This window comes from Procambarus clarkii, chromosome 18 (assembly GCF_040958095.1).
Source record: "Procambarus clarkii isolate CNS0578487 chromosome 18, FALCON_Pclarkii_2.0, whole genome shotgun sequence".
In the NCBI taxonomy this organism is placed as follows: domain Eukaryota; kingdom Metazoa; phylum Arthropoda; class Malacostraca; order Decapoda; family Cambaridae; genus Procambarus; species Procambarus clarkii.
In genome coordinates this window covers 27,684,621-27,704,141 of record NC_091167.1, presented here as the reverse complement: position 1 = coordinate 27,704,141, position 19,521 = coordinate 27,684,621, and the positions used below count along the sequence as shown (strand labels likewise).

Below are 19,521 nucleotides of genomic sequence, written 5' to 3'. Positions count from 1 at the left end.
CTGAGGATCCAAAACCCTTCTTCAGGGTAAGAAGGCCCCCTGGTAACTGAAGGAGGGTACGCCACCAAAATAACTCGTCCTTCAAAATGAATAGAAAACCTGTTCCAAGAGATGATGTGGCGTGCACTGTTCACACCACCACCACCACAACTACTCCCACCACCACTATCACCACCACTACACCCACCACCACCACTACCACCACCACCACCACTACCACCACCATCACCACAACTACCACCACCATCACTATCACCACCACTACACTCACCACCACCACTACCACCACCACCACCACTACCACCACCATCGCCACAACTACCACCACCATCACTATCACCACCACTACACTCACCACCACCACTACCACCACCACCACCACCACCACCACTACCACCACCACCACCATCACTACCACTACACCCACCACCACCACCACTACACCTACCACAACCACTACCACCATAACTACACCCACCACCACCACTACTACACCCACCACCACTACACCCACCACCATCACCATTACACCCACCACCACCACCATCACCACTACCACCATCACCACCACCACTACCACCATCACCACTACACCCACCACCACCACCATCACCACTACCACCATCACCACCACCACTACCACCATCACCACTACACCCACCACCACCACTACACCCACCACCACCACTACCACTACTACCACCTTCTAAGAAGCGGGAGCAGAGGACCGGGAAGGGGGGGGGGGTAGGAGGGGGTTTATACTCTATAGCAATAACTGCACTAAACAACGCAGTGGTTGAGGGGGACAGCGTGGTGACGCCAATTAAGAGTTCAATTATGATGCAGAACTACGTAGGTTATAGTTGTGTGGAGCGGTTGTTTTGTGGCTCGTGTGCGTAGGCGTGGGCGTGGGGGTGGTGGCCGGGCGGTAGGTGTGGGGGATGGTGGCCGGGCGGTGGGTGTGGGTGTGGGGGGTGGTGGCCGGGCGGTGGGTGTGGGAGTGTAAGGGCGGTGGGGAGGATGAGAGCTGCCCAGCAAGGTCGTGTCTGGATGACTGGGAGGCCAGACTGGATACCGGACGGTTTCCGGCAGCAGGCAGACAGACAGTCAGACAGACGTCTGCGGTGTTTGGGGCGACCTATTGTCTGCTCTCACTGTTTACCTCTTGTGTAGAGCGTTCGCTCCAAGTATAAAACTGTAAATGTGTGAAATGATTGTTTAATTACAAGAATATCGTTCAAAACAGATTAAAACACACGCACACACAACAAAGTCGCATAGAACAGTAGCCAATGTGAGGTTGTCTGTTCGCGTAACCATCCCCGCACTGTTGTGTGAGGACATCTGTGGGCGTAAAGGCTATAGATTACCGCCAGTCTGGTCTTGAAGGCCAAGTTGGAGTAAACATTTAACTATAATTTGATTCTAAAATAGATTGTTATTACAGCAAAATTTAAGTGGTGTTAATAATTAAAGAGGAGTTCATCCCGACTTGTGTCTGGAGGATTTACAGCGAGTGGAGAGTGACCAGAGAGCACATGACGGTCAGTGCACATACAGTGTTTGACGGAGTGCCAGATTGCATACGGCACTCGGTGCACACAGTGAATGAAGCTAAAGCCGGAGTGCATGTAAAGGTGGGTGCATACTAGCAGAGGGCCGGCCATATGTGTTATGTGATGTTATAAAGCCACGTGTCAAGATCAAACACGCGCGCGCGACTCGCACACACAGGCACGGGAAAAGTGATTGCATTAGGCTATCTTGGTGACTTGCACGAAGAGGACAAAAAGTGGCACAGAATTTCAGGGGTAAGGCCGAAGACTCACAAAGTTGCTGCGACTTCCACAGCCTCCCAGCAGTCATTACAGCCATTGCATTATAAGCAGCAGAGAACCTTTACCATGGCGGCCGGCTGGAGCAGCAGCAGCAGCAATAGCAGCAGCAGCAGCAGCAGCAGCATCAATAGCAGCAGCAGCAGCAACCTGATCAATCCCACGGCACCCAAACATCATGAAATCAGAGATGAGTATTCGGAGATCGAGCCGCTAGTCAAGTCCCTGGAGGACTCAGATGAAGACAACTTCAAACTGAAGAAGGAACTGGGCCTGATGGACGGCGTGGGCATCATCGTCGGCATCATCATCGGCTCCGGCATCTTCGTCTCCCCTAAGGGCGTGATCCAGTTCAGCGGCAGCGTGGGCATGTCCCTAGTGGTGTGGGTCGTCTCCGGCCTCCTGTCCATGGTGGGCGCCCTCTGCTACGCCGAGCTGGGTGAGTCTATGTAGATCTCTACACTGCAGTAGACAATAACTTCCGACTCCCTATCCTCAAGACTAACGAGGAATAGTTTCTCATAAAATTGTAATGTGATTGTCTCTCAAGTCAGAAATATATAGAATTAACGTAAGGGACAGTTAATTAACGTTAGGGACAGGGAAACCTGTGTACATATGTACTCTAGGACTTATATCGAGGTAAAAAAAAGGTCGAATTACTGACTTTCTGTAGGATGGAACCCCACAACAATTGGCTAACTCCTGGTTACCCATTTACTACTATAGTTGAACAGATACATTAGGTGAAAGGAAAAGTGCCCAACTACTTCAATCCCACCCGGGAATTGAACCCGGGATCGTCGATTGCGAGTCGAGCGCGAAGTCAACTGTATTACGAGTATTTCATATATAGATCAAAACATACGTTGAACGAAATGTCAAATAGTTGTATTGCCTATGATATAATATCAGAATTTCTTGACCTGTATTCATACTTTGCTACTAATAAAGGACACGCACAACAAAGTTAAATAAAGTTAAACCAGACACAACAAAGTTGAAGTCATTTGAACACACTCGAAACCTAAGTCCCCCAAGGACAGACAAATTTCAAAGTCAGTAATCATGAAAAAAAATTAAGCGTCCCAAATGTCTTGGCTACTGCTGCTCCAGTTAGAGGGGTCTTGGCAAACGCCTATAAGACCTCTCCTGAAGTCACTCGAATCCACGAAATGTGAAAAAATACGATTCATTCATTACATCATAATAATAATCGTCATCCACAATAACTCTACATTAACTTTACCCCACCCTACATCCTGTGAAAATATACACCATTACTCCTCGGAGCTCACACAATAACAGCCGCGCCTCTGTAGCGTTGACCACCCTCCACACCAGGCAGGTCGAAGGGCGTCTGTAGCAAGCCAGAGGTCAACTATATCAGTACCACCTGAACGGTATAAAAATACTTGCTACCCTCTCGAAGGCGTACACACACTAACAACTTAAAAAAGGTCACATACACTAGTACTAACTGTAGTCGAACATGCGCAGATGTTCATTCTAATAATAATAATAATAATAATAATAATAATAATAATAATAATAATAATAATAAAATGAACATCTGCGCATGTTCGACTACAGTTAGTACTAGTGTATGTGACCTTTTTTAAGTTGTTAGTGTGTGTACGCCTTCGAGAGGGTAGCAAGTATTTTTATACCGTTCAGGTGGTATAAAATTACTTTATTGCTATAATAATTATAGCAATAAAGTAATTACCAAACACCTTGATTGACCAGCTACAAGAACAGCTGATCACTCAAAACACTACACCAAGAACAGCTGATCATTTAAAACACTACACCAAGAACAGCTGATTATTTAAAACACTACACCAAGAACAGCTGATCATTTAAAACACTATACCAAGAACAGCTGCTCATTCAAAACACTACACCAAGAACAGCTGATCATTCAAAACACTATACCAAGAACAGCTGATGAATCAAAACACTTCACCAAGAACACTTCGTAATGATATTGTCACTAGGTTTAGGAACAATGCTCTCACTGTTTAGTACACTGGGATAGAGTGACAGTTAACAGTGCCTTCTAAACTCAGATATTCACAGCACACACCCGAATGTGCGTGTGCCTATTAAAACCAATAGCGGGTCACCTCCATCCCCTTCTTCTGACGCAATCCTACCCCGTCGCAGGCACCATGATCCCGCGAAGCGGAGGGGACTACGCTTACATCCTGGAGGCGTTCGGCCCCCTGCCGGCCTTCCTCTTCCTGTGGGTGTCGCTGGTGATCATCCTCCCCACCAGCAACACCGTCATGGCCCTCACCTTCGCCAACTACATCATCAAGCCGGTCTTCGAGACCTGCGACGTCCTTCCGGACGTCCCCGTGAGGCTCATCGCCGCAGTCGTCGTATGTGAGTAACTGGTCGCTTCTGTGATTATACACGTGGCTGAGGGAGACTGAAGCTAATGTGATTCACAATTTGTAAACAATATTGATTGAGGAATGAGACAGTTAGCTGTGACTGCTAGACTATCGTTTGTCTGCAGGTGCCACGATAGATGGAGTTTACTTAAATAGGAGTTCATGGTGGGTGTTTAGGGGAAAGGGAGGGTTAAGGGGGGGATGAAGGATGGTGGTTGAGGGGTGGAGATTGAAGGGTCGGGAGAAAATGGGATGCTGAGGAAAGGTAGCTTCTTTTATATAGAGGGTTCAGTTCACGCACATATCGGGATATGCAGGCCACAATTTACACAGCCAGCTGAGTTTACACAGGTCCCAGATTGCGTACGTCCAAGTTTACACAGGTCCCAGTTTACATACGTCCTAGTTTATACATGTCAGTTTACCCTGACCTGTTAACACTAACACTGCTTATATTCACTGCCACACAGGACAGTGAGGATGCTGTTTATATTCACTGCCACACAGGGCAGTGAGGATGCTGCTTATATTCCCTGCCATACAGGACAGTGAGGATGCTGCTTGTATTCACTGCCACACAGAGCAGTGAGGATGCTGCTTATATTCACTGCCATACAGGACAGTGAGGATGCTGCTTATATTCACTGCCACACAGGGCAGTGAAGATGCTGCTTATATTCACTGCCACACAGGACAGTGAGGATGCTGCTTATATTCACTGCCACACAGGACAGTGAGGATGCTGCTTATATTCACTGCCACACAGGACAGTGAGGATGCTGCTTGTATGCTTACATGCAATTTCATGCCCTTACACAGTCTATTACATCACATATTATACACGTGTTAATTGACGAATCTGAAGGATCATCACAGGTAATACGAGTTTTGTGTGTTGAGGGTCGAAGGCTCAGAAGCTGAGGTTGTCTGAGGTCTGGACATCAACACACTCCCCCATAATGTGCTGATAAAAACGTCCGATGCCCTGGCCGGCCTTGACAGTGTCCCTGGCCGCCCTTGACAGTGTGGACAGTAGGGAGGTGTCATGAGATGGGGACGGAGTTGGGAGCGGGGGAGAGGGGGGAGGGGGCGAAGGGTGGTGGTGATGTGGTAGTTTTTGGTGAATTTCGTGGTAGTGATAGTGGTGGAACTGTTGTGGTTGACCTTGAGGCGGGAGGGGGTGTGGCAGGTGGTGATGGGAGTTATGGGTGGTGGTGATGGTGGTAGGTTTGGCGGTAGTGGTGATTGTTATGGTGGGTGTGGTGGTGATGGAGGGGGATTAGTGCATTGTTCATTTCTAAGGCATGTATACAAACTCTTACAACTCCCATATCAGATCTATAATGGAGTACTCACCACTAATTTGGGAGTCCTGTCCACCCCTCTGTTCTTTAACACAGACTAAGCATAAGATAGGACTGATCATCTAGTGAGAAGGCAAGGTAATGTACTGGACTCAATACCAGACATGCAGACTCTCCAGTACAGGAATTATGTTATTGGTCTAAGTGTATTATACAGTGTAGCTGTTACCTTTGGGGAATTTCTACACACTTGCCACTCGAAATACGCAAAGTTATTCAACAATTCAAAAACCTTGTAGGGGGGACATGATCACCACATTCAAGATCCTCAAGGGAATTGACAGGGTTGATAAAGACAGGCTGTTTAACACAAGGGGCACACGCACTAGGGGACACAGGTGGAAACTGAGTGCCCAAATGAGCCACAGAGATATTAGAAAGAACTTTTTTAGTGTTAGAGTGGTTGACAAATGGAATGCATTAGGAAGTGATGTGGTGGAGGCTGACTCCATACACAGTTTCAAGTGTAGATATGATAGAGCCCAATAGGCTCAGGAACCTGTACACCTGTTGATTGACAGTTGAGAGGCGGGACCAAAGAGCCAGAGCTCAACCCCCGCAAGCACAACTAGGTGAGTACACACCGGCTAAAGGGGAGTGTCTTTCACCCTATGCCCCTGTTACCTAGCAGTAAATAGGTACCTGGGAGTTAGACAGCTGTCACGGGCTGCTTCCTGGTGTGTGTGTGTGTGGTGTGAAAAAAAATAGTAGTAGTAGTAGTAGAAACAGTTGATTGACAGTTGAGAGGCGGGCCGAAAGAGCAAAGCTCAACCCCCGCAAGCACAACTAGGTGAATACACACACACACACACACACACACACACACACACACACACACACACACACACACACACACACACACACACACACACACACACACACGGTTCGCAGATGACGCAAAATTAATAAGAAGAGTTGTGTCAGATGAAGATTGTAGGATCAACCAAGATGACTTGAACAAGTTGCAGAGATGGTCAGAAAAATGGCTACTAGAGTTCAACACGAGTAAATGTAAAGTTATGGAAATGGGATTAGGTAATAATCGACCAAAGGGACAGTAAACAATGAAGGGGAAACTACCTACCTGTGACGATTCGAGAAAGAGACTTGGAAGTGGACGTAACACCTAATCTAACTCCTGAGGCACATATAAATAGGATATCGACAGTAGCGTACTCTACACTGGCAAAAGTTAGAACATCCATCAGAAACCTAAGTAAGGAGGCATTTAGGGCGCTTTACACTGCCTATGTGAGGCCAGTTTTAGAGTATGCCGCCCCATCATGGAGTCCCCATCTGAAGAAAAACATAAGGAAACAGGAAAAGGTTCAGAAGTTTGCGACGAGGCTCGTCCCAGAGTTACGAGGGATGGGGTATGAAGAGCGCCTGAAGGAACTGAACCTTACGACACTAGAAAAAAGAAGGGAGAGGGGGGGGGGGGGTATAATAGGAACATATAAAATACTCAGGGTAACTGACAAAGTGGAAATAGACGAAATGTTCACACTGAATACTAAAAGAACGAGGGGACATGGGTGGAAGCTGGAAACTCGAATGAGTCACAGAGATGTTAGAAAGTTTTCTTTTAGCGTGAGAGTAGAAGAAAAATGGAATGAATTTAAGGTCTTAAGGTTTGTGGAAGCAAACTCTATTCATAAATTTTCATAACACACACATACCTACTGGAAGCAGCCCGTAGCAGCTGACTAACTTCCAGCTGCCACGACAAGCTGGAAGTATTGAATTGGAACGAAGTGTCGTCTGCCGCATTCCAACACATGCCATCGGGTTTCTTGATTAAGCTGCGTCCTCAGGTAACAATTTTCTTAAACCCGGGACATTTTCAGATACAGAAAGATGTGGGATATTTCTAGGTGAAGATGTCTTACAAATGGGGCATTTCCACGGAAAAGATATCGTAGACGTGGCACATTTCCAGGTAAATATTTCCTCGACGGCATATTTCCAGGTAAAATAATTCTTAAAACGTTCACATTTCCAGGCTTGCTGACGTGGATCAACTGCACGAACGTCAAGTGGGCGAAGAACGTGCAGGGAGTGTTCACGGCGGCCAAGATCTTCGCTCTGCTCCTGATTATTGCGGCCGGCGTCCTTCAGCTCGCAACCGGCAATACCAGGAACTACGAGGGGGCCTTCGAGGAGACGAACTGGAGTGTGAGCTCCATCTCCACTGCGTTCTACCAAGGACTCTTTTCGTTCGCTGGATGGTGAGTTGGCTCCACCTCCTCATTGGGATTCATTTGGGTCTCTGGCTATATTTTCTTTGATGTAAATTGATTAAAATTTGTATTCTCCTTCTTGCACAACAACTTGGGCTGAACAGTAGCGCGATTGTCTCGCTTCATGCAGGTCAGCGTTCAATCCCCCGACCGTCCAAGTGGTTGGGCACTATTCCTTTGCCCCCGTCCCATCCCAAATCCTTATCTTGACCCCTTCCCAGTGCTATATATAGTCGTAATGGCTTGGCGCTTTCCCTTGATAATTACCTCCCTCTAGCTCTTACATTGTGTTTACCAGTTGAAATTTAGGCAATCTACTTTTCCAAGGAGATAGTTGAGACTCATGTTGCATCCTTCAGCTGAGCGTGATTTATTGAATAACTAAGGTAATTAGTCCTTTTAAATTTTCCAAAATAAAGTGGAAATACGGTAGCTTGATGCAGGTATTATACTGTCTGTGCGACAGTGTGTATGTTAGTCTGTACTCACCTAGTTGTACTTGCTGGGGTTGAGCTTTGGCTCTTTGGTCCCGCCTCTCAACTGTCAATCAACTGGTGTACAGATTCTTGAGCCTACTGGGCTCTATCATATCTACATTTGAAACTGTGTATGGAGTCAGCCTCCACCACATCACGGCCTAATGCATTCCATTTGTTATCTACACTGACACTGAACAAATTCTTTCTAATATCTCTGTGGCTTATTTGGGTACTAAGTTTCCTCCTGTGTCCCCTTGTTCGCGTTCCACCCGTGCTAAATAGTTTGTCTTTGTCCACCCTGTCAATTCATCAGTGAATTTTGTAGGTGGTGATCATGTAAAAATTTACCATCTGTAAGATGGTGCGTACGTTAAACTAGGCCTGTTGTCACTCCAGGGCTTGAACAGCTCTCGAGATTTTCATAAGTTGAAACCTATATGTTTAACCATAACATTAACTCATCAATATGTGCCGACAAGGTCACTCTATTTTCTTATCATATTTACATTGAAAACTATTAACTGGCCTTGATAATTTCTTCATTTGTGTAGATTTTGACGCAGATCTAACCCCTAAAATTAGGGCAGTTTATCATGTGGAAAATAATCGTAATTTTCTTGGGCTTGTGCAGAAAATTCCGTAAAATTTTGCCTAAAGGTGTTTATTATTATGCTCGAACATCTTCATGGGTCACCTACACACCAGTGCATTAGTAAAGGGAAAATATAATTGTTTCCGTAATATATTGTACAGTTTGCATCAGATGATGTGATGTGAAATTAGCCTTGAGATGCTCATCATAAGATGCTGGATCTCCTTCCTCTGTTATTTCCCCATCGTGTGGAGGAGCTACGGAGCATTTTTTGTATCCTATGCACCAATTAAAGATGAGGACAGTATGGAGGGAAGGGAAGGAATTATCAGTAATGACTTAGAGCTCTCTCCTGGTGATACCTTACCAGGATATACCTAATATGCCAGATGCTTAATATACTTAAGCGTCTTTCTCTGAACTTTGCGTTCCTCACACTAGTTCGTCTCTGGCATGCAGGTAGGAGTTCATGTTCAATATGCCGTAAATTCAATATTCAATATGCAGCAAATTCAATATTCAATATGTTCAAAGTTCAATATTCAATATGTCGTATGCTACACAATTTTCATCTTTCCCATTTGTACCAAAAATATAACTTTTTATAAGCTAAAGCGATGTTGGTCTTTTTATGCAAATCTCAAGGATGATAATTGTTTAGCGGAAATTTCAGAGATATTTTTTGGGGTATTAAGTTCAGGGATGTTGATATTTTTAGTGCAAATAGTAATGAGGCTCTTTTTTGTGCAAATTTCATGGCTTGTTGCTTGGTGTCTGTTAATGAAATATTTCTTACATATATTTTCAGGAACTGTCTGAACTTCGTAGTGGAGGAGCTGAAAGATCCATTCAAGTAAGTGTTGAACAATACAGCATGTTTTGACCAGTGTGTCACTACCTAAATGTGTCAGCGAGTTGAGTTTAAGCTCCGGTACCCCACCTTTTTTCAGCTTTCAGTCGCCTGATGTTATTATGTGTCCTGCCTCCAGTGTTTCTCCTGTGTATTTATTTTCCTCTCTCACTGTTTCCTCTTTCTGAATAACTGCGAATATGAAGACCATTTTATTACACAGGTCGACGATTGCTACCTTGTTCAGGAACCTGATGGCCACCTTGTTCAGGAACCTGATGGCCACCTTCTTCAGGAACCTGATGGTCACCTTGTCCACGAACCTGATGGCCACCTTGTTCAGGAACCTGATGGCCACCTTGTTCAGGAACCTGATGGCCACCTTCTTCAGGAACCTGATGGCCACCTTGTTCAGGAACCTGATGGCCACCTTGTTCAGGAACCTGATGGCCACCTTGTTCAGGAACGTGATGGCCACATTGTTCAGGAACCTGATGGCCACCTTATTCAGGAACCTGATGGCCCCTCCTGATTGTCGGCAGCCTTGCATCTGCCGCTGTCTGGCGATGGCATTGTTGTCATGTTTCCTTTCTCTGAGTCCGAGTTACTTTTCTGCCCCTTATCATGTATTGTCACTGGGTTCTTCTCAACCCCCGTCTCATGGGTATACATATACATAGAATTTAGAGAATGACCAGTAGAATAATGGAACCATGATTCAGAGTACTCGATCTCACTGCCTCTCGTCTCTCACGATAATGTTATCTTAAGCAGCGGACCATGTTAGTTTCCCGCTTCATTTATTCATTGGGACCTGGTTTTGTAGGTTTTAGGCCTTCACTCTTTAGTACCGGTTCACGCAAGTTTCAGGCTTCCTTCATTCTTTCAGGACTCTACCACGGGCCATCCTCATCTCGATGCCAGTTGTGACTCTCGTGTACTTCCTCACCAACATGGCCTACTTCGCAGTCCTGGACCCAGACGAAGTACTCTCTTCGAACGCTGTAGCCCTGGTGAGTGTAGGCTCCTCTGGCTGTACCATTGTGGCTGGGTGATAGTGTAGTCCCTGGTGAGTGTAGCTCCTCTAACTGTACCATCATGGTACTGGAGGACTGGTTACGAAATTCTTCCCAGTAAACTGTTGCCTTAAATGCCTTACTTGGAATGGCAGCAGTAACATGGCAATTAAACATTCATATATGTATAATCATTCACATACGTGATTATGTATGAAAAGAACACACTGGCATATCCAAGAAGAAAACGAGGCATAAATATTGCTGGCGATTCGGTACTTTCATAATTTGATATTTTTACCTGTCTGAAATTTATTTCTAAAAAATAACTTGTATATCATAATATAACATTCAATTACTCAATGTTTCTGCCCCTGTACCTCTTAGGGTTCTGCTTCACTCAAAAGAAGAACATTTAACAATGATCTGTCAAAAATGAATTGTTCACTGATCATGAGACCTACATGTTTCGCCAAGTCCAACTCAGCACCCTCAGAGGCAAAGAGGAAGAGAAGCAGCCAGTATGTAGAATATGCGGGTGTGTAGAGAGAAGAGCTGGCTACAGAAGTGATTAACAATTTTAAGTAGTAGAGTAACATGATCGTTGAGGTGTCTAAACATGTATTGTACCAGGAACATGAGTGTCATGGTATCTAAACATTTCATATATTGCCGGGAACATGGTTGTCATGGAATCTAAACATCTCATATAGTGCCAGGAACATGATTGGCATGGTATCTAAACATTTCATATAGTACCAGGAACATATGATTGTCATGGTGTCTAAACATCTCATATAGTGCCTGGAACATGGTTGTCATGGTGTCTAAACATCTCATATAATGCCAGGAACGTTTCTCTCCAGTCCTTCGCCTGGCGTACCCTGGGGGTGATGGGTTACGTGATGCCGGTGTTCGTGGCCCTCTCCACCTTCGGCAGCCTCAACGGGTGCATCTTCGCCTGCTCCAGACTCTTCTTCGTGGGCGCCCGGGAGGGCCACCTGCCCCAGGCTCTGGCACTCATCAATGTCAACACCTTCACTCCCGTGCCCGCTCTCATCTTCCTGGTGAGTTCTGACTCACTTTCCCGGTAGATCAACCCTCAAGCTTCCTCCTGTTATCACTATCTTCTTTTAGAATATGACTTATGTCATCATACACGCATTATAAACCTCACTGATAGTTTTGGTCACATTATATAAATTGTAATTTAGGCATTGTTTACAACTGCATTTTCGCTCTGCACGATTCTCCTTAACTGCTACGTTCTTTTTCCCCAGGGCTTCATGACGCTGTGTATGCTGGTGACGTCTGACACGCTGGTGTTGATCAACTATGTTTCCTTCTCCGAGGCGCTGTTTGTCCTCATGTCCATTTCAGCCCTGTTGTGGCTGCGGTATAGCCAGCCCCACCGCAAGAGGCCCATCAAGGTCAGTTGTTGTGGCCTGTGAGCCCTCGATCCCGTACACACAGCGCTGTTCTGGCATACATTTAATTCAGGCCTTTTCTCTTCCTTCTTCAGTGATTTACACACGCAAGGGTATGTAAATGATATATATACTCCCGATGGTACCAAATATATAATAATGTTCACCAATTCCTGCTTATTTGAAAACGTGTGAGGGGGCCGGCGAACCAGAGGGCCATGAGTCTACGGTGATACGTCTTCTCTGGTGATAAGTTTCCCCAGGAGATTGTTTGCTCTCTACAGGCGTTATACTAATTGGGTTCGGTGTCCGGTAGACAGAGCAAATGCAGTTGCAAGTTATTCTGTTTTAACTATGCCGTGATTTGGGAGACAAGTTAGAGTCAGGTAACACGACCGTTGCTTCTGAAGTGTGCCTGTGTGGAAGGAGTCCTCAAACATGTAAAACGTGAAATTCTGGACTGCGTAAGTATCCAAGAATTTGACATAAAAGAAAACTTTGGCTTTAGGGCTCATGAAAGAAAACGTGAATAACAAAGACTTAAGCAATTATAAGTTCTGGGTTTAATTATTTTTCATTAATTAAAGTAATATTTAGTTATAAATTGAGAATAAGCTCTGTTAACACAAAGGTTCATTTGCCGGTTGACGAAAAGACTATTAATGGAACTTTAATAAGCCCCCAAGACCTCATAAATATCTATATTAGTATCCATCAGGTGGTATATATAAGGAAAATGGGCACGCGTTAGAATCACTAGACTCAATTCATAAACGCATTTTCTAAATACTAGTAAAATGTACCGCATGTCCTTAGCTTTTACTGAACTAACTAACATAAGGACTGGCTGATATATTAACAGTGGATAATTTTCACAATCACCACTATCAATCATAGTGAACATCAATCATCGTCACAATCACCACCACCGTCTCTTGGCAGGTGTGGCTGTGGGTGGCGGTGCTGTTCCTGCCGGTGTGTGTGTTCCTGGTGGTGCTGCCGGTGGTGGAGCGGCCGGTGGAGCTGGGCATCGCCATAGGCATCTTCCTCACTGGCATCCCCGTCTACTTTCTCTGTGTCCACCAGGCACCGAAGTCCCAGAGGTTCAGCGCCTTCATGGGTGATTATCATCCTCGTTTTGTCATGCTCGTGGAGACGCTCAGAAACTCTGCAGCTTCATACATACATTCATTTATACATGCATACATTCACAACAGACTACGGGTCTGTTCACTCGTCACTGAGAGAGAAATACGAAGGCACATGTACTCATTTCGCATTAATCAGAGGAAAATAAATTATTGTGTCAAGGTAAAACAGTTTTTTCATCACCAGCAAATGCAAGACAAGTGATAGTTCAAGGCTAATTAGAACTAGAGATTAAGAATTCTCAAGAACTAGAATTATGATTAAATCTTTGGTTATATTTTATAAATCCAGCTATTTGAACACTTTCTTTCAAAACCATTTTATAGAACAGTTTGCTTAGTTCAACAGTTGTTCCGTGGAGTAAAGGTATTTTTAATTTTTTATACATTGAATGAAATTAAGGCCACATGGATCTCTTGTGCCTCTGAACGGATGTTTATACATGTATGGAATTAATCAAACATTATATATATTTTCTTTATTTACACCAAAGCCATCACTATGAAATTTTCCTGTTTAATATTTACCTACGCTTCTTTTACATTATTTTATCACATACACATCTTGCTAACGGATATATCCTAACTGTGTTAATGATTCCATAAATACAGAGTCTAGTTTATATTACAGGCTTTGATGATGATGTTATACATGTATTAAAACACAAGCCCCTAAAATAACTATCAAAATATTTCTTGAATCCCTGGTATTGCTTTTTATTATAAAACTTGTAATAGCCGCAAGGCCGCTGGATTGTTCCGACCGTTCTAGCTACAACCCGTCTTTCGAACATGTGTAAGACGGATTGTAGATGGATACAGGAGCTGCCAGGAACGGGCCTAATAGCTAGGCTTTCTTTAGTTGCCTGTATTCGTAACACTGCCCACAGTAAGTCTGTTGATGAGATAATTGTATGTGTGTGTATGTGTCTGTTGCAGGGAGCATCACCTCGGTGTGCCAGCTCATGTACCACGGACTACCAGAGGAGAAGGACGACTAACCAACATACCAGACTACCTATTCCCTCCATCAACCTCGGGTGCGGATCGACGGTTGCCTGAGATGAACTCACGGGGAAGAGAGAGAGATCTACAGGCGGATCCGTGTGTGGGTCTTGTAGAAGAGACAGATCTTCATAAAGGGGCTCACTTCAAAGGAGACAAGTCAAGAGGAGAATCAACGAGTGGGCAACGTAGGAACGAGAATTGCAATATAATGACATTATTGTGCAGCGCTACAATACCCACGTACTAAACCGCAAAGTGGGTATGGACTGCATAATGAATTAGTACAAATCCAACATTTGAAACCGCAAGCGAGCCAAGAGTAAAGAAAACGGAAGCGAGCCACCAGACAGCGAGAAAACACGATCGGTTCACCTGGAGGAATACCTCGAGAATAATACACAGTAGATCAAAGGACGAGAAGATACAGTCCAGTCGTTAAGCAAGTGAAATGTCACACACACACACAAGGGAAGGCCACGCAGTTCAACAATGTGTAACACACATGTGTAACTGACGTGTGTATATATATATTCTGACGTACAAACGTCATATATTGACAGATATATATTGTCATATGTACTTAAACTCTCAACCAGTTTAAGAGGAAAACTAAGTTCTACCTAATAAACTCCACGTAACTTACATTACCCCATAAATGTCAACCCATGTCTTGCTATTTTCAAACAATACTGTTTGTTGACCAAGTTGTATAATTGCTGATTTCTGCTATGTTCCCCCTCCCCCCTTTTCTACACAATTTATATGTTAATCTCAATTAGTATTAAACTTTAGTCTAAGTTTTTTTTCCCACACCTTGCCCGAAACGCTGTGCGTATTAGTGGCTTTAGGTATTGAATGTACTAGCTCCTATAAACCCAACATTATGTTTGTTACTCATTTTCTATGTATGGACTTTTACCTGAATAAACATTTTGATTTTTTGATTTTGATTTGATATTGCACACTTTCACATACGGTCTAGAAATGTGGCTCGTTTAATAAAGTTCATTACTTAAATTATTTGTCATATTTTATTACGTCAGTGGTAGTCTCAGTGTACTCGATGAGTAGGTAGGTAGGATCCTACTTAGCCTTAAAGTATATGACCCTACCTAAAATAATAATATTAATAATAATAATAATAATAATAATAATAATAATAATAATAATAATAATAATAATAATAATAATAATAATAATAATAATAATAATAATTAATTTGCAAAAAGGAACAATGTGTTGGGGAGATTACATAAGAGTGTCTTTTTTTCATTAATGCAAAGCCACAAATACACATAGTGATTCGAACAGTCTTACCTGAGTCTGATATACCTAAGTCTAGACCTCAAAGTATTTGATCCTAGCAGAGTCCTTAACATTGAAGTTTGGAGTCCTAGCTCAGTACTTCAAATTGCTCTGTAAAATGCTGAAAAAAATAATATTGTAGGCCGTATTTGCTTTCTGTCGGTCACTGGTCCACTCTTATCACTATATGTTGTAAGGTCGACCGTCCTTTCAAGAAAAGATAATACCTTACCTTGAGGTAAGTAATAGTTGAATGCAAATGACTGTTTTCTCAAATTTCAATTTTTTTTTTTTAAGATTGTGTATTGAGTTGCATACACCATTCATGTTTCTAAGCTGTCCTGTTTGTTTATGTGTGTTTGTATGCTCGCTTTGATGTCATTTAGAGTTGCTTGCTAAGGAAAGAGTGAGTTCCTAAGCCATGTTTGTGTGTGTGCTTGTGTACAAATTAGATTTTACTGCCAGAAACAAGGCAGGTAAACTCATTATCATTAGCTGGAATAAATGTTTAGAAAAATTAGATATGATTGGATCTTGACGAGCTCAGCTGGTACGAAGGAAGGGTGAGTTGTGAAAAGATACACTTCCTGCTAACTCACTAGGGTAATTACAATTATTACTTAACCTATTATAGGTATAGGTTAATTAATAATTGTAATTACGAAGCAATAAGATGCTTATCTTAACATACTAAGAAGGTTAGGTAAAGTCAGTGTTTTCTACTAAGCTTTTCAAGGTAAACTAAAATATTCACAATAAATTAGTATGTCACATATGCACGTATTTAATAATATTGACTATAATATTAATAATATTGACTATAAGAAAGTGCGAGAACGGGTTGCACTAGGTAGGGGTAGAAAACGGGTGAAGGAGGGAAGATCTACCATTGGCTGGAAAAAATAAATTGGCTGTCATCTCTTCAACCTTTCTTTCTGGGGGATAACTTTAGTAAAAAAAAATAAAAATGTTTCTTTCTCTTCAACCATTTTATATCACGATGAAATAGCTTATTCTTGCCTCTGACAGTCAATGACAACTGCACCAGAACAGCAATGGAAGCGAACATGGCAGTGTCATAGGCCGGGCGTTTGGAGCCGAAGAACTCCCTGAACCCACTTGATGGTATACTGCAAGTATACTCCAGATATACTACAAGTATTCTCTAAATATGCTGCAAGTATACTCCAGATATACTTCAAGTATAGTTTATGGATACTACAGGTAAACTCCAGGTATAAACACCTAAAACAACATCTAACCTAAACCAGTGCTCAAACCCAAGCACCTCCAAATTATATTGATAAACCTTCACAGAAGCAGTGTTGTGGTCAGCTCTCATGCTTGTCCTTGAATTGTGCGTCTGGACGCAAGTGTGTCCGCATTTACACTACTCACTTTACCTTAAGGCTAACGAGCTCCCAATTGTGCATTAACACAATTTATCAGGGGTTGATAACATCGCCTGTTGAGTATTTTTCTCCGCTGGGTTGTGACGTAACGCACACCTTGGCGAGATGGTTCACTTGCTTGGGACTACTCTCTAATTACTACGTAATTAACACTGAACTTGCCTTTATGTTTAGGCGCTCTTCTGCCTACTATTTTTCGCTCAATAGTAGGCATCCATCAGTCTCAGGAGACTATGGAGTTGTGCTCTGGTTGTCGGTCTGGAGTGGCCTCATGAAAACAAATTCGCTCAATAGCGAATGTGTTTTCATGAGGCACTCCAGCAGTGTTATGAGTGAGTGTAAGATAGAACTCAAGAGTAAGTTTGAGCTTTATCTATACGATGATTCGCATTACAGATTCGTCAGTAGGGAGTTAATAGAAAACTTGGAATCTAACGTTGATGAGTTACAAGAGTGATATGAATCTACCAGTTATTTGTACTGTATTAAGGAATATCTCATAATAACCAATTTAATCGTTGTCAATGTATATAAAATAATGTCGATTCCACTTCAGATTGATTGATTGATGAAGATTATGCCACCCAAAAGGTGGCACGGGCATGAATAGCCCGTAAGTGGTGGCCCTTTTGAGCCATTACCAGTATCAAGAGGTGATACTGGAGATCTGTGGAAGCGCGACTGCACGCTGCGTGACGGGAGATGTCTCCCGGACCAAGTGGTGACCAGATGGTGTCCACTTCAATTTTCCTTTTGCTTTTAAAGTGGACAATAACATTTTATTTTGAAACAAAGTAAAATGTTATGTTAATAAATTTTCTTGGAAGGTTTTGTTTAATATGTTTTTAAAAATACGTTATTAAGAAATGTATTCCCAAATATATATGTTTATATTATCTTAATTTTTGTTAAAAAAAATATTAAATAAATGAACAAATCCACAACGGCCGTGATGAGGATTCGAACCTGCGTCCGAGAGCATCCCAGACGCTGCCTTAATCGACTGAGTTACGACATGGTAAAAGGAGTTGAAACCGAAGTTCTACTGAACTTACTGGATCCTGCAGCCTCTCCGAGGCACAAACCAGGGTATTACACAACTCCCCCCATGCACTCGAGCTATGTCAATAGGCCGTTCTCTCTCTTCGCCCTTACTTCATTACACACAGAAATCACAATTGCGTGAAGCATCAGATGACAGCCCGTCCTCCAAAAATGGGGTGGTAAATGTAAGAAGACAAATAAGAGCAATTATGTACTATTCATAACAGTTAGGAATTGTACTTATTTTCACTTAGTATTAAATCGTACTGTCAAATATATTGTGAATATTTGAGTTTACCTGAAAAACTGAATAGAAAACCACAACCTCACCTAACCGTCTTAGGTTTTGAAGATAATAATTTTACTGCTTCTTGATTACAATTAGTACTTAACCTATAGCTTTATTGATATTACAGTTTAATAAAACTAATAAAACAAAACTAAAATATATCAATAAATTGTAAAGTATCTCAGGATATTTTAAAATTTTGTATAAAATCTATATTGTTTAATAAACCTGAAAAAGAAATTTCTAAAATATAAAGCTTTTATGTTACAAATAGAAACGGAAAATTTCATCTTAAAATTCTGAATATACGAGCATTAAATCGGGGCGGGGGTTCGGTAAATGTAACAGCCCCATAAGTGCAATTATGCACTGTTTATGACAGTAAGAAAATGTACTTATTACACTTAGTATTAAATCGTACTGTCAATTCCGAGGATGGGTTGCAAATGAACAAATCCACCAGGGTTGTGATGAGGATTCGAATCCTCGTCACGGCCCTTGTGGATTTCTTCATTTGATGCATCACGCAATTGTGATTTTTGTGTGAAATAAATGAATTAATACTTTCTTGGTATAAATTGACGCATTTTATCATTCTGAACAATAAAAGTTCTATTTATCCTGTTAACTGAACAGGCTATAATGTTGCCTGTTGAGGCTTCAGGCGTATACTTGAGGCTATACTTCGTATAGCTTCAAGGTACACAAAGCCTTCTGCGATCGTCGCCATCTGACAGGCTAATCAGCCCATAGAGGTGGAAAATCGGCCCCCAAGAGAAGATATTGTAGTATATTATATAAATACATTCACTCAGTCATACAAGAAAGATGAGAAGGTGATACGAGACATAGCTGACAGGAATTGCCAACCTTGCAGTGAAAACACAATGATTCGTCCTGTCCTTTATTATAACAACACTCTTACATCTTCCGTCGTTATGAGAAATAACATCTCTGCCTCCACTGACAAACTGAGGTATACCAATGTAATGTATCAATACAAATGCAGCTCTGAAGACTGCGCTCGGAAATATATATGCAACATTGGACATATTACGAATACATTTAGTAGATGTCTTACACTTCATTTGCAAGACAGAGGTATTATCC

At 42.5% G+C, this 19,521-nt stretch overlaps 1 protein-coding gene across 1 annotated transcript; it reads left to right on the top strand.

Annotated features, from left to right (window-relative positions):
* The first annotated feature begins 1,029 nt into the window (after window positions 1–1,029).
* LOC123754265 (Y+L amino acid transporter 2) lies at window positions 1,030–15,303 on the top strand. Its single transcript, XM_045736500.2, has 9 exons — window positions 1,030–2,274; window positions 4,005–4,226; window positions 7,604–7,829; window positions 9,721–9,765; window positions 10,652–10,775; window positions 11,645–11,845; window positions 12,059–12,208; window positions 13,148–13,325; window positions 14,293–15,303. Exons 1-9 carry the CDS (start codon window positions 1,905–1,907, stop codon window positions 14,352–14,354), a joined length of 1,578 nt encoding a protein of 525 aa, XP_045592456.2. The 5' UTR covers window positions 1,030–1,904; the 3' UTR covers window positions 14,355–15,303.
* The last annotated feature ends 4,218 nt before the right edge of the window (window positions 15,304–19,521 follow it).